General features: G+C 41.3%; 2 protein-coding genes across 3 annotated transcripts in view; one reads left to right on the top strand and one right to left on the bottom strand.

The window, feature by feature from the left end:
* Positions 1–9,344: 9,344 nt before the first annotated feature.
* SCOC (short coiled-coil protein) lies at positions 9,345–17,788 on the top strand. Its single transcript, XM_032187453.1, has 4 exons — positions 9,345–9,476; positions 14,633–14,704; positions 14,804–14,887; positions 15,443–17,788. Exons 1-4 carry the CDS (start codon positions 9,413–9,415, stop codon positions 15,583–15,585), a joined length of 363 nt encoding a protein of 120 aa, XP_032043344.1. The 5' UTR covers positions 9,345–9,412; the 3' UTR covers positions 15,586–17,788.
* Positions 17,789–18,030: 242 nt separating this feature from the next.
* CLGN (calmegin) overlaps positions 18,031–21,710 on the bottom strand; it is a 29,290-nt gene continuing 25,610 nt past the window's right edge. For both annotated transcript variants that reach the window (XM_032187448.1, XM_032187449.1), the window contains one exon: positions 18,031–20,308. In XM_032187448.1, the coding sequence (XP_032043339.1) occupies positions 20,228–20,308 (81 nt within the window). In that variant the 3' untranslated portion in view covers positions 18,031–20,227. The remainder of the gene's footprint in view (positions 20,309–21,710) is intronic.

Raw genomic sequence — 21,710 nt, 5'->3', positions numbered from 1 at the left:
AAACAAAAAAAAACAAAAAAACAACACACAGGTTTAAAATCTTATCTAAAAGATAATACCCTCTATAAAATAAAATAATCTCACACAATGTTTGCCATGGACCTGTAGACAGAACTATTAATTGAATTGAACACTGTGCAGTAGTCTTTGGAACCAGCCCCAAACTGAAAGAATGGGCACACTTTAGACATTTTTGGACATCACTAGAAGGCTTGGCAATGTTGTCCCTACTTTAAATAGAGGGGATAATTTGCATACAATGCAGTGGACTTCAGAAAACATGTAGGTATCCCTCTCAGCTAATGAAACAAAATAGCTGTAGAGATCTGGTTTCCATACACATGTGAAGTATACAACACACAGAGCATGAATAATTAGCATAAATGAATGTCAAACTCATCACTGAGGACAGGCTGTTGATTTGGAAGGCTGCTGGAGGAGCGTGGGAGTCACTCCGCCGGGAACTAATGCACGGAAAGGGACTGAAGTCTAGTGGGAAAGTCAAAGATGAAGGGGACCTTCTGTGAAAAAAAAAGCATTAAGAGAAAAAAATATGTTTCTTTTTCCCTTTGTCAGGCAAAGACACCCTCTGACAGTTTGATCTGACTAATGAGAAAAAAGTGCTGTTAAAGTCACATTCTGAGAAACTGCTTCATTTTTGCACAGTTCTTCCTCAGAGTTTGTCAAAGGCAAAATTGAGTAGGCACCTCAAGATCTGGCTCTTCATACAGGGGCTGGATGTAGAGAACTAGCAAACCCTCCTTACAAACAATCCACAGAGCTTAGGGAACTTGTTTATCCATTAATTTCTTGCACAGGCAGGCTCAATCTTCACTTTCTGTCTGAAATTGCTTTGCTGGATGCCATCTCTAAAGTTGCTGCATTTCATTACCAAAGGACAGAACTCCTAATCTAATTATAAAGGATTCTTTATCCTCCACTATAAAGGCAGCATTTCATGTTAAGTTGTTCAGTATAATTTCCCTAAATATACAGCCATATTCTCCCTTCCCTCCCCCAGGAGCAAGTACCAGATTCTTGCCTCGTATTTATGATCCAAGAGTAGGGAGCTGCGAACCACGGCACAGAGGTGAGCTGCTGCCCATCGGATGATAATAATTTGCCCCCGTGGGAAGCAGACTACTACACTGTGCCTCCAGAACTCGTCAGGAGTCAGGACTTGCACTAAGTGACTGATGACAGAAACGGGGTCAGGTAAAGAGGGCTGAGAGGGAAAGAAAAGGTAAAGGTACTCAGAGAGAGAGATCGAGCAGAAGCACAGGTGGGGGTAAGCATGGAACTGGGATACAAAGAAGTAAGTGTGCAATATAACGAGGGGAGGAGGGGCGAAACAGATGTCACAGCTCTGCTTTAGGCCACAGAAACATTCTTCCCTAAGTCACAAAAAAACAGGGGTGTTTAGGGGTGCCCTGTATTTGGCTAGGTAAAAAGTTCTGTGACTAATCCTGTGAAACTGCATTAAAGGTCTGATCTCCCTCAGCGGCTAAAACTGCATCTCCTCAGGTGAAACAGAGCAGAGCCAACCCCGCAGGAACAGCTGTATTATTGCCATGCTCCCCATCTCTTTACTGTGAGAGAACAGCTTTCAGGTCCACCCCACGTCATAGAGGAGCTTCAGCTGGGGCACAGAACAAGCAAGGCTTTCTGCTGCTGCTTCACCCGGTAAACTTTTTGGTCTGTAATTCCACCACTAGATGTGCAACGTCTGAAAATAGCTATTCCATCTCTTGGCTTCTGGTGAATGTTTTGATAGCAAGATTTGCATACAGCACGCAGTTGCTATTGCACAGGGCCTGCAGCTAGCTCTCAGTAAATGACACATTACAATTTCATCTTGGATTGCATTAATACAGTGGGACATTTCTTCCAGTATCCAGTCCTGATCCGGGATGCTTTCATAATATCTTTGCTTTGACTCTCTATAAAAAAGGATTTGCTCAGGTCTGAAGAGATCTTAGAAGCGCTAATGCTCATAGTTGAAGAATGCAAAGGCTAACAAAACAATCCCAATATTTATTATTTTTTGAAGCTAAATCATTTACAGAATAGCATTTTTGAATCTTTGGGTTTGGCAATACTATCACAGCTTCATTCTTTCCTTCTTAAATAATTTACTTGGCATGGAAATTGAGTTGGTTCATACACACTGTTGTCTCCTTCCCCCTTCCAATACTTCCAGCTTTCCCAAATCAAAACTGGAAACCTTCATTCCACTGTGACAGGCTCCCCACCCAGGAAAGCTCACAAAGGAACGTCCCCAAAACCCAAAACATACATATAAAAGTCACTACCTCATAACAACCTCTTCCACAGTCTCAAAAGAATTAACTTTCAAAAGAAAGAACCTTAATAAAGTATTTTTCAAACACTGAGATACAGGAACAAAGTAAGCCCGCAGCCATTTAAGTGTTATGACTCATGAAATATGGCTTAAAATAACAGATTTTTTCCTTAATACTTCCTGATATTTCTCAGTTGTGTTCAGGTTCTGCCAGGGTTTACAGTTTTAAAGTTTTTTATCACAAGTCTTGCATTTTTAAAAATGAAATATAAGATTATTTTAATTTCAGGAGCTGAACTTTTTAAGAAAACACCAACTATTGCAAGACTTGCAATAGAACTAAGCTCTGGCAATAATGCTGGATGACACTGAACACAACTCTATTAAAGTCACTGGGATACAGCCCGTTTTATAGGGGCTAAAACGTATCAAAAGATCTCTTCTAGAAACTGTGCTTTTTCTCCCATGCATGAGGTCTCTCTCTGCTGTGATTTCTCTGCTATTGTATTATTATAAGCATTATTGATCATCAAAGTCCATTAAAAACATTTGTCACTTTAAATAATTCATCTCTCTAGCCTAGCTTCAGCCACAGATGCCATCAGCAATAACCTTCCAGGAGACTTGTACTAAAGAAAAACCAGCATAGCTGCAGCTTAAATAGACAACATTCAGGAACAAGCAAGACAAAAATGGTTGAGCAGCCATGTCACATGATTGCAGTATACTGGGGGTTTCTGTGAAGAGCATTAAAGAATCTCAGAGTTTTAAAGACCAGATATGCAACAACAGGAAATGAGAGACCTTCAAATGAGGCATCAGTTGGAGAATGTCAATAACATTTGTAGAATATGTGACCTTGCAAAACAACAACAACAACAAAGACATACAATGAAAGAATTTGTCCTTCTCATTGTCACTCTTAGTATCCGATTGCTGAATGACCAAATCTGACTGCTGAATGACTGACACCTCACTCTGCAGTGCTCACTCTGCAGGCAAAGCGTGGCAGCCTGTTTACTTGCCTTGGCAAGTGTTTCAGGTATGTGGCAGGCCAGGAGGCAGACAGCAGCAGAAAAACGGACAAATGACAAAATTCCCTCAGTGCACAAAGTCAGCAAGGCCAGCATATGCTGTTCCACATGACCCTCTCTTTAAAAGCCTGCAGCAGCAGCAGGCATCCCAGTTAGAGTACTTGCAGCGAAGCTGATCAAGCCCCAGGCAGACAGAATTTAGGCCACAGACCACAGCTGGATTTTTCAAAGTAAATTTGAAATGGCAAAATACTTCAAACTCCCTTATTTTCCCCTGCTAAATGCTAAGATTCATGGAGAAGATACAGAGGAGCCTATGTGCTGACACACTATTGGAATGCAAGCTGGTATCTGTCTTGCCACTGCAGCACAGAGCTTAGTAAAAGCCAACTTGTTGTGCTCCTGCAGCTAGCAGTACTTCTGAAGCCAGCTTCTGTATCGAGATCCACCCAATTTTGTAATCCTCTTGCACAGTAAAATCTATTAGTTTGTTGTTTAACCAACAATTAAATTCACGAACTGATTAGATCTCCCTCACCCATTTAACGATGGCAATTTTAATGGCTACACATTTAAAATCTGAAGTGTTTTCCATTTAACTGCCCTGTGGAACAGAGGAAGTGCACAGGTTAGATGGTTACAGACCTGGAGGACTCCAGGAAGGACTGAGAAGAGGGAAAAGTTCCTATGCTCTGATGGGCCACATTCGCTTCAGAAGGATTGTAATGGTCAACCACACCAGAGAAAAGTATAAGGAACCATCAAAAGCCTAAGGAACAGATACCCTGGAACAGTGTTATGTGCTGCCCCTTTTTCTGCATCAATGTATTGCAAGGTGGTGGAAGAAACATTTAGCATGACTGTAGAGTGATGAAAGAAAAAAAAAATGCTTATTGTCAGTTTCTAAACTAGTACTCTCCAGTGAGCTAACTACTAATTTCCTCGTATCTTTAATGAACACAATGAAACAATTATTACATATGGAGAATTTACCTGAGCCAGCACTGTTCCTGAATTAGTTCCATCTCCAGAACTACAGGTCAATGGAGTGAAGCAGAATGGGCTTTCGTTCAGAGAAAAGCAGACTGATGATCCCTAGCTGTTCCCAAAGTCCAATGAAAAGTCCTGTTCTGCTGCACGTTGCACGTGCCGAGTCACCTAGTTAAGAATTATGAAAAGCTGTATCAAATGAAAGAGAAAGGAGAGGGAAATGGAACACACAGCTATAATTCACACACTAGCAAAATATAGATTGGCTCGATAACTGCCCATTCACTGCCTAGTTTTACAGGAATTGTAATAGATTAAAACTTCAAGGAGTAATTGAAGTACTCTGGAGAAGCACGTTTTTTGTTTTTATTTTTAATTTAGTGGGCAAATGTTCCCCAAGTCTAGACAGACGCATGACAGGAAATCTGAGAGTAGAATGGACAAGTGTGAAGGAAAGTGGGTCTATTTTAAGACACACATTCCAGATGTTATGAACAAGTCACTCATTTTCAGACGGCAGAGGTCTAGATCCAACTTAAAAAAAAAAAAAAAAAAAAAAAAATCAGGCAGAAAACATCATGTACACATTTATCAAAATTAAACATAATAAGTGAGTGGGTCTGAATGCGAGTGGGCAGTTGTCATGGCTGGTTTCCAGGTGGCCAGCTGTCAGTGCAGCTTCAGAAGCAGCATTTGCCAATGCTGATACTCATTTGCATCGCATGCCCTCGGAGTGCATCTCCAAATTTGCAAGACTCTGACACAACATAGCTCGTGAGTATCCTAAACTGGGGTAAGTGCTGAGGCAGGAGGGGAAGGGCATATACAATGAAGAGGCTTGCCGACAAACATTAGCGCACCTCAGCTTACTGGTTAAATCTACAAATGACACATTTAATACACTTACTTCTGTCACCGCCCTAGTAAACTGCTGTTCTGCAAGTAGGTTACTGTCACACGGTGTCAGTCAGATGAGCTTGGCACATGCTGTGAATTTCCTAGCACTAGCACTGCTTTATTAGCATGCACTAAACACGTGCCACGGTGCCTTTCTAAGTTCATCAAGACAGAAACACACTGGCAGCTGTCACTTCCTAACAAGGCACATATTTTTAAAATGTTGTGTTTTATAGACTGTGTGTAACTGATGAAGCGGATGCATTTTTAGAATGTTTTGTGTAAGAAAAATAACTCCAAACACTTTGTTGTATGCAAGAAAATACTGGCAAATTTATACAAATGTGTATTGCACACAATGCAGTCAGAGCTGGGTTCTCCCCTTCACTCACAAATTCTTACCAGAAACAAATACAATGTTTTTAAACAGGATAAAAGCAGGATAGTGTATCTCCTAAGGATACAAAAATCCTTTTCCTACTGCAGAATCCCCTACTTACTCACTCCATACACCGTGCTGCTTACCTCGTACACATCCATGTTTGCAGAACTTACTTTTATCTTGGACTCCCATTCAAATCAGCAGAGCCCACCAAAACATCAGCCACAAGCTGTGTTACAACACGGATCTCCCCTGCCCGGAGGTGATGTCCCACTATTCTCTGAAATTAACATAAACCCATGCCTTCAGCGTTTCTGTGACTTCACCAAAAAAAAAAAAAAATCTTTTCTATTACTGACAGTGAAAAAGCATCAGAGCAGCACCAGGCATCTCTGTACAATTACACCTTTGGAACAAGGGGTCAGGAGGTCTGCTGAGCGGTACACACAGCAAAAACATCTCTTGGCTGACCAACCTCCTGTCTCTGACCCCACTCTTTCCTCTTGGCTTTCCAAGCTAGCAAAATATTTGAAAGAGAAGCCCTGAGAAGTGTTTCTGCAAGGTACCCCAGCTGGGGACTCCCAGAGATAAGAGAGCAGCACTGTGACAGGAAACAACTGCGGGAGGCGGAGGGGCTTTCTGAAAGTTGCAATGTTATAACTCACTTCATAAGAGCAAATTAGTGCTGGGCCCTGAACAGGTTAAGCCCTATTGAAACCTACCTCGACCGAGATACAAGCGCTGTTACACTCTTAGCAGAAACAGGGGGCACGGCGCACACTGCGTTTCAGCTCAGCGTTCACACATCTGTGCTTAACTCTGAGCCAGCTTCCTTTTCAGGTCACCATTAAATCATTTTAATGAGCAAATTAGTTACATGCCACTTACAGAATTAAAAACGTGAACAAGCCACAACCAGGCACATCTATACACAGGTTTTACACGGAAGGGCCAGGAGCCTCCTGCAATTTTACACAGGGGGCCTTACCGACTACACAGCCCTGAGCTCGGAGAATCATTGCAGGGCCAAAGCTGAAGGCATCCTTGGGCATTGATCTGTTGCTTTCAGCCAGGCAGCAACCTGCTCGTGTGCCTGCTGTTGGTACTCACCACGACAGGCCCAGCACAGGGTCTGTCCCCGTCCCGCTCCGGCCCTCAGCTTCCTCTGACCAAGGGCAGCCACGCAGCTGCCAGGTACTCCCCGGCCCCTCCTCAATGTGGTACTGAACCCCCAGAAAGAGGAACCGAAATTTTATAACCAAAGTAACTTTTACATTTCTGTCCACCATTCTCCAGTGAAGGTGGTTTTTTGGCCAAAACTGGCCAAATGGCCAAACTCTTGGTGCTGATGGCGAAGCCCACCACACAGCTCGGCGTTGGTCAGCCCCTCTGCTTGCAGCTGCTCCTTTCCGCTCTTCCTCACCAAACAAGCGTGAGGACAGCAAGGAAGGGGTACTTCTACCTCACGTTTGCATGGCTTCTCCTATCCAAATACCTTATTTCGCTAAGCAGCAGGCCCCAACCAAAGGAAGTGTTCCTGACCACGGCACTCATGGAGCCAAACAAGCCCCAGCTGTAACTGCAGGGCCTTTAACATCACGGAAGACGCAGGTGTGTGTGTGAAACATGAAAAACCTTGTTTCTGGCTCCAGAAGCTGCAGGGATCAGAGCAGCCCACATGAGGCAGCCAAACCGCTCCATGAACCATACCCACCTTCACCCTGAGGAGCCCCTCTTACTTGTTCCTGTTAAAATACCTCTCTTACTCTGCATCACTTCCACTGATGACTTTGATCTAGGCACGAACAGCAGCTGCACAACATCCATATTCACTACGCTACTGCGAGAGCCCGTGTCCAAAACCAGCTAATGATTTACCTGGAAACTGCACCTACCAGAGGGAGGCCGTGTGGCCAATACAACAGAACAATATTGACACAGGTGAGAGAAGCTAATTAAACATTTTAGACGAGAGTTACACAGTTCAGACAAGATACAACACATTCAGTTCTACAGCTGTATGATTTTACAAAATTCAGAGGTACAGAACGTATAATTGCAGGAGCTTGTAGGATATGCCCTTCCAAGCAGAGTTGTTGAAACGCTTCAACCATACAAAACATGTCTGAGAAGAATAAAGGACAAAGACAAAAGAACAAAATGCTTCCTACCTTTAATGGGAGGGCTCTGAAGCATGCTATTGCATCACAGTGGAGGAAGAAAAATGATATGGAATCCTTTCCACCAGAGCAAAAACAATCAAATTTCAACATGAGGACAAATAAGGATTAAAGCAGCTGCAACCAGCAGTGGCAAAGAGCAGAGCAATGAACACCAGCTGACCCCCCACTGGACCTGTGGAAGATTGCATTAACTGCCCATTTTCTCCTTTCTCCCATTCTTCTCTTCTTTTCTCATTTGGAATTTACAGGTCAATTTAAAACTGTATAGAAAATCATATAGGAAGGACCATGCACTCCATCTTTTGCCAGTGGAACTGATCGAGCACACAACATGCAGACTGTTCAGGACCAGTAAGGGAAATTTTTAGCTCCACTTGGAGAAGAACTAAGTTTGAGTAACACTCACCATTACTCTGAAAATTCAAGACGTGCTTGATTTTCAGTAATCTCTGAAATCAGTCATCAGTGCCTTCACCGACACCAACAGAAAAGCTTTATCAAAACTAAAACCACACGCACAAGCAGTTACAGGATCAGAAGAAAAACCAAAAAGCATTGCATTTACCATTTCTGTAAGTTGGGCAATGCTTCACAAAACTAAGTTCATTTTTCAGCAAGACTCCAGAGATGTTCCCAATTAAGAAAAAATTGTCAACATCCTAAACTTGGTCTTTTTCTGAATACAAATTTTGATTAAAAAAGATCCAAGTCAGGTGGACTCTGAACATGCAACCCCCTGAGCAGGAAGTGGTTCCACCGTTCACTACACCCTTTAATCAAGACCAGGGCCATTTATACTTTTAAATTAATTGCAAACAAATATTCTATTCCATGAGTGCAAAAGGAAGCTATTTTTATGTATGTGTATTTCTTCTTTTTTCTTTTTCTTTTTTTTTTTTTTTTTTAATACATGTTCAAACCATGTTCAGTTTTCTTTAAGAAGCGAAAACAAACTGCCCTCATAAGCGAGGTTTTCTTTGATCTCATTTTCTCTTCCTTCCTCCCACCTACTACCAGAGAACACCACATGCTCATATATAACTAACTTGTACACGTTAGCCAATTGGTTTTGATGTGACTGTTCAAGTGAAATTACTCACATTCCTAAGTATTTGAAGATTATATTTTAAAATGGTGGCTCCAAAATCTGTTCATTGCGTTTGCTTGGGCCATGAGTAACATTTTTGAACATTTAACGTTAAGACTTTCCATCTTTTCTTATCAAAAGATGGGAAAAAAAAAAAAAAAAAGAAAAAAAAGAAAAAACAGCGAACCACCACATGCAGCCCAAAAAAGAAAACAACAAAACCAACAAAAACCCGATTCAGGTGACGGCACAGCTCCTTCACAGAAAGAGCGTGCAATAATAGTGTTTGCTCAGCACATATCTGACGAAGCTGCTACAGCTCTTCAGCCTTCTGGCTGAACGATTTCCGGAAAGGAGCTCAAGGTTCAGCCGAGATATCGCACAGCACAACGTGTGTAGTTGCCAGCAGGATCGGGTAACACCTCCGTGGTGGACTCATTAAGGATTTAACAGGAGAAGTCACGTGCGCACTGAAAGATGGCTGCAAACGGCCATGCTTAATGCACTTCCCAGAAAACTTCAAGAGAAGGAAGCAAAATGGATTTACCCTTGGACGAGGAGGACGGCACTTTCACCAACATTTCTTTGGCAGATGATTCAGGTAAGAAGCTCTGGTTACCTACTGATACAATACAAATTCCATGGTCCAGATAACAATACCGTGCGAGCACACCAATCTGTAGATCCCAGTTATGAGGTACAATGCGGCTTTAGAAAACACCCTCATGTACCCTCACTTTTCTAATTCTGCAGTTGAATAAGCCTTGTGATTAATTAAGACTTGAGATTTCGGGGGAGGTGGGGCCTGCCAGAGTTTTGCTATAATAACGTATGGTAATATACATGCACCATCTGACAATATATAGCCTTTCATGGTTTAGAAAGTTACAGAAATGTTAGCAGTAGTTACCTCTTTCAAAGAAAATACAGATGTTGCTGGCCCTTCCACCTGAACATAGTGATGATCTCCGACATACTCTAGTGAGAGTTCACAAGAAGCAATGCAAATTAAGTGGTAACTGAAATGAGCAGATCCACTTGAACCCCAACTATTAAGCAGTAACTGTTTTAAAGGAAACTACAAAAAGCAAAGATTGCCTCCCCTTGCCCTTCCAGTTTGTGGAACAGAAATGATTTGGAATGGGAAGTACAATAGCTCTACATACTGGAAAAAATTGAGTTAATTGACAATAATTTACTTAGAAAGGTGCAGCCAGAGTATCAACTTGATCATATCATTGGCCATCATGCAGCTGTGCTAATTTACACCAGCTAGAAATTTGGATTGCTGATTAACGAATGCTACAAGTCCTTTACGTTTTATTTTTCAGAGGACTGTTTTGCTTTGTCTGGTTGTTTTAGCTTAATGAATTCAGTGTACTTGCTGCCTTTACCACGTATTTTAAAAAACCTCAGAGCGGATCTTTAAAATGCCATAAGCTCATCCAGTGCATAGCCCTGTGCTGATGTCATGAGGCTGGCCCTTCACAGTCAGACGAGTCTGCAGACGCTGCCACAAGCTGTGCTGTCGGGAGAGCCCCCTGCTTCTGCAGGTCTGGCTCTTTCTGTGCGAGAAGGAGCGGAACGGTGAGGGAAAGCTGCCCTGCCACACGGCTTCATGACTCGCCGCACAGCCGGTAGCGTGGCAGGAAGAGATGAGGGGCAGCACACAAGCTTGTCGAGGCTTTGCGTGGCAGCCACAGTGCTGCATGAGCTTGAATCTGCCTGGTCTCAGCTGTTGTTTTTTTTTTTGCTGCGTTGCTTGCTTGGTCTCTCCCCCAAGCCTCCTCTCTCCTCTAACCTCAGCATCCTTGCAGGTTGGAAAACGTTAACACGCATGAGAAAACACAGGCAGAAAGTTAAAACCTCTCTCGTTCGGACACAAACAAAGCTTCTTTATGCAAGATCTGATACCAATACCAGAGCTTCCACCACCCCAAGAGAAATGGGGTGGGGAGAGTCACTCACAAGTACAGAAAGAAATTCAGGGTAACTGAGAATAAGTGGTGTTTTCAGGCAAGCTTCTAATGTGAAGGCATATAGACAGAATACAGTAAGATACGGGGTGAATACGATAGCCCTGGTCCATTTTTTCTGCCAGAGGGCAACACCTAGAGGCCAGAAAGACAGGTGTAAGAAATTTTTTAATCTATATCAGGAAGAGACTGTTATATGCTTTCTAGCAAGCAGTCTTCCTTTCCTCTCCCACCTGAAGTCACAACCAATTACCATGACTTCGGAGCACAGAGGCTAACAAACAGAATGGGTCTCACTGCTGTAACTGCCCGCCTGCAGAAGAAGATTGATTCCACAAGAGCAGGGAGGACAACAAAAAGTTTTATACAGTGAGACAGAACATGTTTCCTTAAGATGGACAACAGAATCTCAAACAAGGACTAAAGAAACAGGGCTAACATAAGGCTTTCCCCCATCTCTTGGAGCATACTGACAAAAATACTACACAAGGACAAGCAGAACAACACGCTATGTATGCACAGTCTGATAACCTAATTGGAAAACAGCCTTCATATCAAAGATCCTTTAGTACACTGAAAAGCTGTTGTGGAAAAGCAACAGGGGTTACTGAGCCTGATTAACTGAGTGCAATCCATGAATGTTTCATAGCTATTGTTCTTTCAAAACAGCAGCATTTTTCTAGTTGTTAAATATACAGGTATTAAAAAAAAGAAAAAAAAAATCATTCTCATGTAAATCAAGATGAACATAAAAGGGCAGCAAGACAGAAACTTCTCAGTCAATATTTGAATAGCAATATCAAAAGCACTTGAAACAAGGGAAAGCATTCATTAACAGCATTTGTTAAAAGGTGAAAATATTTTAATCTTTAGTGAAAGTAATACCTTTTTCAGTAAGAAACTCAGCACTTGATAGAGTTCCCTCAAAAGAAAAGTACAGCAACAGAGGAAATCAAGCCAGAAATAAAACAAAACAGGGAGATGACACCCAACACCTGCAAAGATTTCTGCATTGCTCTTCTCACCAACGCTCAGTAAGTCAAGTTTCTGTTCATTGCAAGGAACCCCAAAATTATCTTTCCTATTTTTTCCCCTCCAAATACAGTTTCCAGAAAGCCAGTTTTAATGTCTGCATTTCTTACACATAACCCTCTTAAAAAGCAGAAACGACCCCCTAGATGTTCAGGCCTAGCTTAAAGAAACGCAAAATAGTTTTTCATCTCCGAGTTACCCATCAAGCCTTGTGGAACCTCACTAAAAAGTCCTTCCACAACCATTTGTACCAAACCTGCAGCTGGTGATTACAAGGAAGATCAGACAGTTCACAGGCCAACATGATGTCATGCACGTTGGTGTTCACAGCCTAACACTGCAAGGAGTTCAGTGCTTCATTCTGTTTAGAAATGCATTTTGGTGGAGTTAGCATAAAAATGGAAACATCTGCACTCCTGCACAACCTTGCAGAAGTCAGGATGCGGTTTCATTGGAAGGAGGACCACTTCAGCATTAAAGAGAAAACAAGGCCTTCTAGGCTTCCTTTCTGTAGGCTTTTCTAAAGAAAATGGTTTTTTTCCCCACAACTGAATGCACACAGGTTACCTCACCTGGCAAGGATCCATTCTCATATGGGGCCTAAAGAACTGCCAAAGCCTGGTCAATAAATAGGGACAGAGATGACACTTAGAGCAATGTAAGCCAAAATAGCTGTTCTTTTTCATAATTTGATTTGGTTGGAAAAAGCGCAAACTAAGAACTACTCATATTCTGCATCTGACAGAAGTCTTTCTTCAAGCTGTACATGTAAATTTGTACAAGGACGTTCTGTACTACAAAAGCCTTTTGAGGGTGCTGGGAAAAAGTAACAATAACTGCACAGAATTCTAGCGTAGAGCAAGATGAAAAAAAAAATCCTCAGAGGCTGTCATTTCTGCAGAGAAACAAAATGCAGATTTGACGCAAAGGGTGTGGCAGGGAAAAAGTATGAAGCCAATTGTCATCCTTTTCATCTTTTTCTTTGTGGAAATATTAAAGGAGAAAAAAGTACAGCTCAAATAGAAAACATCTTAGAAATATGTACAATATCTTCTTCTGTTAATGAGAAGGAGAATACGTTTCTATTCTAATGGTGAACAGTGAAGCCTCTGTCACCAGCTGGTTTACGCAGGCGCCTTTGGTGCCTGTAACGGTGCCAAAAAGGAAGTGAAAGGCTTGTTGGTTTGCACTGTGTACCATGGAAAAACAGGACATACACCAGACTTTTAGAAACGAAACATCTGAAAAATGTTTGTCATTAGCAGCAAGGACTGTTGGAATTGGAGTCCAGGGCAATGAGATTGACAGTGTGAGTGAAACCTCCTGTAGCTTTGTAACTGTGCAGATACATGCACTCAGGGTAACGATTAACGATGCCTGATCTCCTAGGGAGATTGTTGCTATTTTAAACAAAAAAAGGTTTTGCAGTGACATTGAGTAAATTAATTCCTTTTGCCAGCAATGTCAACTAGTTTTAGGAAATCTTAATTGGAACTTAGGATATGTGTAAGTATAGATAATTGCATTTGTAAAGTGAGAGGTGCTGTTCTTCTAAATTGAATGTAATATAAGTGACAACACCATGAATGCCCCCTGGCTTTGACAAAATGCCTTAGAAGATACAAAATGAATTAGTAAGACAGAAAGGGATTAGCACTGGATCTTGATTGGTTCAGATTTGACTTCAAGAGCTCTGACACACTGGTAAAAATTACAAGCTTTCTTTGTAACTCTTCAGTCAGAAACCCACTTACCTGAAGCGAGTGACCTAGCGTGTAAGTGCACAAACAGTTTAATAAACTCACCAGCAGAGCATTACTGAGGGCAGCATTCAGATGTTCCACCAATAAAGAGAATCCTCTTATTTCTTCTTAAAACTGCACTCTGGATGTCTGACTATGGAGTCACGTTGCTCCACAAGAGAAAACAATTAATTTCCAGAGTTTGTTAATAAAAAATTCTGTGATTCTGTGATTCTGTGATTCTGTGAATATCATTTCATTTTCTTTAGACTGTATTTCCTCTGAAGTAGAAAGCAGTAAGTTCATAAATAAAAACAAAGCAGAAGAGCTCTGTGAACACAGGTTACACCAAATCAGTTTGCCACGCAAAGTGACCCGATTGGCACAAACCTGTGCGTAATTAACATTTACCCCACTACTGCTGCCCCTCCATCCTAGGGTTTGAGATGGTGTTTTCTGTGAGGGCATAGACAAGAGCCAGGGTCAGCACTGCCGTTCGGGCAAATTCATCAACGGAAGGGGTAAATACAGCTCTCATGTGAAGTGTATGAAGTCCCTAGGCAAGGCTTGCCACGCTCTAAGAACAAACACGCTTCAGGAACAAACAAATTATTGACTGTAACGCCCCCACTGTAACGCAGGCGGGGGCGCAGAGCGGGGCTGAGGGGAGCCCGGCCCCGCTGAGGCGGCTCTTCCCGCCCTCCCCTCCCGTCGCCGCGCAGGCGCGTTGCGGAGCTCGGCGCAGGGCTGCGGCCGGGCCGGGCCGTGCCGGGGGCTGTGTGCGCGGGGCGGCCCGCGGGGAGCCTGAGGTGGGGCGCGGCCGCGGGGCGCGGGGGGAGGCTGCGGGGCTGAGGGGAGGGGGAGAAGGGGCCGGAGCGTGCCCGGGGGGGGGGCGTTATTTAACGGGGGGGCCCGGGAGGCGCTTCCAGAAGGATCCGCGCCGAGCCCGGCCTCGCTGCTTGAGGCCGGGTGCTGCTGACCGCCGCTCTCCGCTTCTCCCCCCGCAGAGCGCCGCTGGGGACGACGCCGGCCGGCCGCGGGGACAGCCCGTGCTGCGGGGATGAACGCGGAGATGGACGGTAACGGCGCGCTGCGTGCCTCTCCGGCGCCGGGTCGCTGCTTCGCGTGGCGCCCGGCGCTGCCAGAGGTTGCATTAAAGCTCCTGTGATTTGTTGCAGCTGTGGAGGCTGAGAATCAGGTGGAGCTGGAAGAGAAAACGCGGCTTATTAACCAGGTTTTGGAACTGCAGCACACGCTCGAAGGTTAGCAGTTTGGCTCCTCAGGTTTTTGATAAGCATGGTGTTAAGCAGAAGAGGAGAACCTTGCTGTTCTGCCCTGTCCTAGGCTGAGAGTGCTGCTGTCTGGATGTGTGTCACTTACGTACATGAAGGTACATAAACAAGGTCTCAGAAGTTTTAGTGATGCCAGCCGCTTCCCCCTCCCTCTTTCTGCAATGTATTATTTGCTTGATTCTGATAATACACAGCCTTTGAGTCTGCTCGTCACTGGACTTCCATTTCCAAGTAGCTCAGTTTGCAGTAACTTAATTCAAAAAGTCAAGAGAATACAGGTTAGCAATTAGTTTGTGTGACACACTTGTCATAAAATACTATACTACAACGTAGTTTAGGGAAAATGGGTTTCAGATAACACCTGAGAGTAACACAGTGGGAATACCTTAAGGTATTCAAGGTAATACCTTAAAGCAGTGTTTCACATATTAAGAGATGTGAATGGTTTGATGTAGGAACATAAAATATATTTGTTATTATATGCAATACTGTCTAACTTTTTTTCTTATAATATCACCTTTGCAGATCTCTCAGCACGAGTAGATGCTGTTAAGGAAGAAAACTTGAAACTGAAATCAGAAAACCAAGTTCTTGGACAGTATATAGAAAATCTGATGTCAGCATCTAGCGTTTTCCAAACCACTGACACAAAAAGCAAAAGGAAGTAAGGGTTGACTCACAAATGATGTCATTGTATTGCTGCTGTCTTTTTTTGTTTTAATTGGCATAGGCTTCATGAGCTAAAATACCTTAGTTTGTGGCTTTACTGGATACCTGAAAAGCATAAACTTCAGTGATAAGCAGAATTAAGAACATCATCATGAACAGGAGACATAAGTTTGTATATTGTTAAGATTAAGCAATGTGCAAATATAGTATAGAGATTTACTAGATTTTCATATTTGTTTTAAATGAGCATATCTTGTTAAAAACTGGATTCAGTTTGTCAGGTTAAACGTGTATGTTGGCTCTCTTTGAGGTCTTAGGGTAGTGTTCTTGACTAGCAAAATAATAGTTATAAAATGGTGTTGAAAACTTACTTGATAAAACTATTCCAAGTCTAATGGCATCACCTTTTTCACCTCGAGTATAGTTAGATTACTGTATAGTACCGTCCATATCTCTGCAAAGTAACTTTAAACAGAAGCCTATAAACCAGTTAGGAATTTTTGTGAAGTAGAAACAATACGACATAGTTTGCAGGGTTTGCATACAAAGTTACAAGATTTTTTTGGAAGGACGAAGGTAAGGGAAGGGGAACAAGGATAAGCAATGAGTATCAGGTAAATACCAAATTGATGCAATATTAATGTGTCTCATTTGCAAGATCTACCCTTCAAACTGTTTTTATTTCTTTGTTTCATCAAAGTATGATCATCTGCATCATAATGTATGATCTTCCTGAAGTTTTCCAGTTGTGTAGTTAACAGATACAAAAAAAAATAAATATCCTAAGTAATAAGCTTGACAGAAATAGAAAGCCAGCAGTGTTCTTCCTCATGCTCATTGTGAACAATGTGCAGAGAGGTAGTAAGAACAAGTCTTTCCTTACCACCTTTTTACTTTGTTCCTGAAGTGCCAAACTTGTCTTTGCTTCAGGCCTTAGAGCAGCTGTTTACCTGACTCAGAGCTAGCTGGAGCTTGTGAAGCACCTCCTGAGGCGCAGCACAAAAACATCCAAGGCATGAGAGGCAGCAGCAGCTGTTGCCTTAGATCTGTGCTGCTCTGAGCAATGCCTAGCATCAAGGTATCCTGTTTTTCACTGGCTTGGTTTTGCTAGAAGGTTTTGGAAAGGAGCTCAGCCCAGATTCTGGGCACCAGCACTTCCCATAGAGGGGTATGTCTAGCATCATCAGTATTAAGGAAGAGCAGAAGCTGAAATACAAAACGTAAGTTTTAGGTCAGTACTCGGTTGCATGTTTCACCTTGCCATATAGCACCACGGCAGACCTGTTTACGGATGTTACCTAAAGCTGAGGTCTGTCTCGTAATGAAGCTGTTTTACTTTAGCTTTTAAAAAGAGGAAGCCATTCAACTTTGTTGTGATGGATCCTGTAAAATAAAGCTGCAGGAAGTGAATCAGTGGATGTCACGGCAGAATAAGTCCATCTCAAAACACACTTCTTGGCAGCTAAGTGCTGCTATTTCTCAACTGTAAGCTGATAGTGTGAGGTCTCCCCCTCCCAAAGGAGAGTCCTCCCATACAGGTCGGTATAGCACTCACTGGAGTGTCAGCGGAGTCAAATGACTGCGAACAAAGCACTAACAGTTTGTCTCAAAGGCTGCTTACGAGTCTGTGTCAAGAAATCAGATTATGAAGAAAGTTTTACCTGCCAAGGCACAAGTGGCTGATACTGTTTTTGTCACAGGGTCCTATAACCATCTAACATTACTTGTAAATGTCTCTGGACTGCTTTGTCACTTTACTGCCAATCTGAAAATTTGATTAAGTCCAAGAACTTCTAGCAGATAGAATAAATTGCATGGCTAGTCCAGGGTTCGAGCATTAAAAAAAAACACCCAAGCACTTGACTTCTAAAAAATTTATTTCATTATAGCCATCCTAGCTTTAAAGCTGTGTCACTTCCACATCTCCATCTGCACTGTAGGAGATACCCACAAACACCAAGTGGCGACAGAGCATGCACTTTGTTAGACTTCAGCAATTCTCCCAAGATCACGTAATCTTAAAATCACAGTTGTGTATTGTAAGATTGGATAGTGATATTTTATCTATCGGTCTGTATATAGTAGTCATTTCATCTATATACCATTTTACATCCCACTGCTGTGGCCTTCATTTAACTTATGAGCATTTTAAAAGATGTTGTATTTCTGACTTTACACTAAATAAAAACTTGATTTGTCTCACTTTGGTTCAGTATTTATAAACCCTAAAACTTCCTGCAACTATCTGTAGTCAGAAGGTGGAAAAGTAGGTTTGCTATTATCTTAATTGTTTCTACACAGTTGAAGTGTCTGAGAGATGAGATGTAATTATCAAGAGTTGAGATTAAAACTGGGTTAATTACCATTTTCCATAAGCTTCCAGTTCCTGACTCACTTGGTATTTCCACCCATGAATCTTAGTATACTTTGCTGTTCAAACTAAAAGGAAACAAAACAAAACAAAAGGCTTGGCAGACAGCATCCACTGTTTTCAAAACTAAAACTTGCCAATCTCTATGTGGGGTTAACTTTAAGTTGGAAGATTTTACCTTTTCCTATCCAGTTAGCTAGCTCTAACATTAGACAGGAACTGGAATTCTTATTTCACCATGCTTTTATAACAGAGGAAGCTAATAGGAGGAAATCAAGTTGGAAGAAGCCAACCCATGTTCCCCCAGTCCTACATAGCCTCCCCTGAATGTAAAGATTCTCCATCTGGGCCTTGCTGCTGTCTGTAAGGCTGCCTGACTCAGCTGTGGCATAGCTGCTGGGAATGCAGGCTGTGGAGGTCGGCTGCTCATGTGGTTCCAAAGATGACTGACAGCTTTAATAGCAAGGCACCCTGTAAGAGGGTTATCATTAGTTGATTAATTTCAAAGCACTTTCAAGCAACCAGGATCAAGTACTTTTCTTGAAATGTGTTTGGTGATAAGTGAGCTACACTCACAAACTACAGGATAAAATCTCAGAGTTAAAAGTATCAACAGAAGGGTTCCTCTTTTGCCTTTTTTCTCATCTAGAGCCTCAAGTCCACTAAGCTCTGATATTTCTCCCCTAATTACTAGCGTAAGACTAGATCCAAGTAAACTGATGTGCATGAGGATGTCTTTTATCTGCAGGTTCCAGGTAATGGAAGTCATTAAGCCAGTATTAAAGAGCGAGATAGGCCTTACAAAGCCAGTACTGTTGCAAAGAGCACTCTCGAGTCATGACCTCCTAAAACAATTTTACCTGTAATAAATGAGTCTGTCCTTCTTGAAATAAGATACAAAAGATACTGATACGGCATCAATGAAGACAAATCCAAGTTCAAGAACTTAAGGGAAGACTAACATCCCCTATAAGGTGACCAATCCCTGAAGTAACTATATCATTACCAAGAAATCAATGTGCAGTGATTTAAAAACAATTGTCGTTGACTTCATATGCTGAGAAGATATTTCTTTTTAAGTGAACGAACTTCTTGCCAGTCACAAGAAAATTTGTCAGATTGAATATAAACTAATGTATTTCTCTGGTTTCAGCATATGACTGCTTTTGCTAGCAGTTTACATACCACCAGTATAGGCAGCTGCCAAGCAGCAAGAGGATTCCAGTAACTGGTTTTATTGTTTGTTTTAATGTACAGTTGAACTATTTCAATATACAGTTGAACACAGTAACAAAACAAAGTTTTTCTTATGATGCGCAGTTTATTTAAACTATATTAAGAGAATGCCCAGGTACTCACATCTGTAAAAAAAAAACAAAAAACTTAATCCATCAAAAATTTGTATCTATGTTAATAAATTTCATGTTAAGCAAGAATTATTAAATATTTTCAGGATGTAATGTACATTTAGCAAGTATTCTATAACCAAAGCCTATACCGTTCTGGCTTGGAACGTGAGAACTATAAAAGTTTGAAAAAAATCATTTGTATTTCAGTTCTGTAGATTTGATATCTGCATTCAAAAAAGCAAAACAAGTCACATTAGTTAACCACTTGTTCTATGAGTATTCTATTTTGAAATAGCTCTTAAAATACTGTAACCAATGTCTAAAGTGAACAGATGACTACCCATGTAACAGTATCAACAGAAATAAATAATGTACAATAAAAATTGTTACTAGCACTAAATCATCATACAAAAACAATTATTGCATTTAGCTCTGCACAGGAAAAAAAACACATCTTTTCTCTTAGCAGTGTGAACTGCTGTAGATGCTACATCTATACCACAATCCTCTTTTAGCTGAAATGTGTCAACAGCTAAAATGTGTGCTAGAGCTGCAAAAATATTATAATTTATTCATGTTTTTAAAAATATTTAGAGTAAAAGTTTATCTCCAACTAATACTAATTTCTAAGAATCCTCAAATCTTAAGAATCTTAATTTTTAAATCAGTTGGCCAACTTTCAATTTCGCTTTTATTCTAGATTTGAAGCATCAGCTAACTCATCACAGATGGTGTTTCCTCTTAAAAAAGGGAATCGACGTTTGGGAAGGTTAAAAGAGGTTAGGGCTTTAAAAGAGCTTAAGTCGCAATGAGTCTCATTTCTCCCTTCAAATCTCAGGAACCTGCAGGCTATCAGGCCCGCTGCAGTGACATGCCAGAAGTTACTATTATCTAGACCTAAAAATACTAGCTGGAAATAACTCAGTCCTTTCGTACTCTTCTTTTGCGCACTGATTTCAGTGGACCATCTCCAGAACTTGTGCTTTCATCATCTTCTTTCATCTGAAGAAAAAAAAAAAAAAGAGAGACCATTTCAGCACTAGCATCTTAAAGCAATTTTAATTTAATTATTGAAACTGGCATATTACTTTATTCCCCCCCCAGTCATAGTATCACCTGCTACTACACTTAAATGATGGATTTTTTTTTTCCCCTTCAATATTACCCTAGTGATAAATGAAGTGGGTAAAAGGCTTTTCCTTTCTATATTCAGAAGGAAGAGAATAGTGCATCTAAACTAACACCAGAAATTTGGTTTTGTCCATTTACTCAACAGTTTAAAAGCATGGACTTTTTAATGACTATAGCAATTTCCTTGAAGTGCTAATCTTATGCTAATTTTAATTTCCACTTCTTAAGCAAGAAGCATTTAAAACATTCTAACTGCCTGCCTTGGAGAGGTACAAATAGAACAAACTGTTCTTAAATCGGGTGTTTGTTCTTTGGAGTGATTGGCTTCGAAAGGTCCACAAAAAGCCCTCCCTATAGGAGCTCCATTCAGAGACAATGCATTGCTTCCTCCCTTTCCTGCATCTCCCAAGGGCAAGCGCCTCGTTTAGAAGGCAGCACTTCCTGAGTGACAACATGGCACACATGACATCTCCAAAGTAGGTCACTAGCTAAGTGATAGAAACTTGTACACCCTGCAAATGCCCAGATAAGAGCAAGCCATAAGCTCACCGTGATTGATACTATGTAATGGAATATACATGTTCAGATTGTGTTACTACTTTCATAAAGAATCACACGCATCTTAATAGGTTCATCAGACTGTATTCCTAGGTAATGCACAAGAAAAATGAGCTTCCTATGGGAACAAGAGGAAGTACTGAGTAATGGCTAAGTAATGAAGAATTTCAGTGCTGAAGCAATGCAATCTCATACAACGTACACTCTCAGAGAAGTTTTATATAAAAAGGATTTAACATTACATTAAGCAACTCCCGTCATCCGGGAAGACAATTATCTAGGGAGTCAAAAGCACAAGATGACCAACAGAAATACTGCGGGTGAATATAAAGTGTTTTAGACATACTATAGTTTCTAAATGGAAGTATGATAAGTGTCTGATTAGCAAAAAAAAAAAAAAAAAAAAAAAAAAAAAAAGGACAAACTCCATTCTATAATTTTATTTTCTGAAAAATAAATAAATAAATAAAAATCAGACTATCTGGTCACTGAATTAACCTGCACAAGAAAAATGAAACTGCAGGTGCTGAATTCAAAACCACTTATCTTGTTCAGCCTAAAACCTTACTTTGGAATAATAATGGTGATTAAAACAGATAACTGAAGGCTTATGGCTTTTCTAGATCTCACAGAAGGACTATTCTGTTGGAAGCAAATGTCCAAGCAATTAAGTAGCCTGATAAAAAAGACTGGACACTTACCTTGGCATCTGATT

The sequence above is a fragment of the Aythya fuligula genome, chromosome 4 (assembly GCF_009819795.1).
Source record: "Aythya fuligula isolate bAytFul2 chromosome 4, bAytFul2.pri, whole genome shotgun sequence".
NCBI lineage: Eukaryota > Metazoa > Chordata > Aves > Anseriformes > Anatidae > Aythya > Aythya fuligula.
This window is presented reverse-complemented; position numbering and strand designations above follow the sequence as displayed.

Bases quoted from the DNA above. Each gene is read 5' to 3' on its own strand.
- SCOC (XM_032187453.1), top strand. From the start codon at position 9,413: ATGGATTTACCCTTGGACGAGGAGGACGGCACTTTCACCAACATTTCT. The intron at 9,477-14,632 runs GTAAGAAGCTCT...CTCCCCCCGCAG, and splicing joins TTCTTTGGCAGATGATTCAG to AGCGCCGCTGGGGACGACGC. The intron at 14,888-15,442 runs GTTAGCAGTTTG...TCACCTTTGCAG, and splicing joins ACTGCAGCACACGCTCGAAG to ATCTCTCAGCACGAGTAGAT.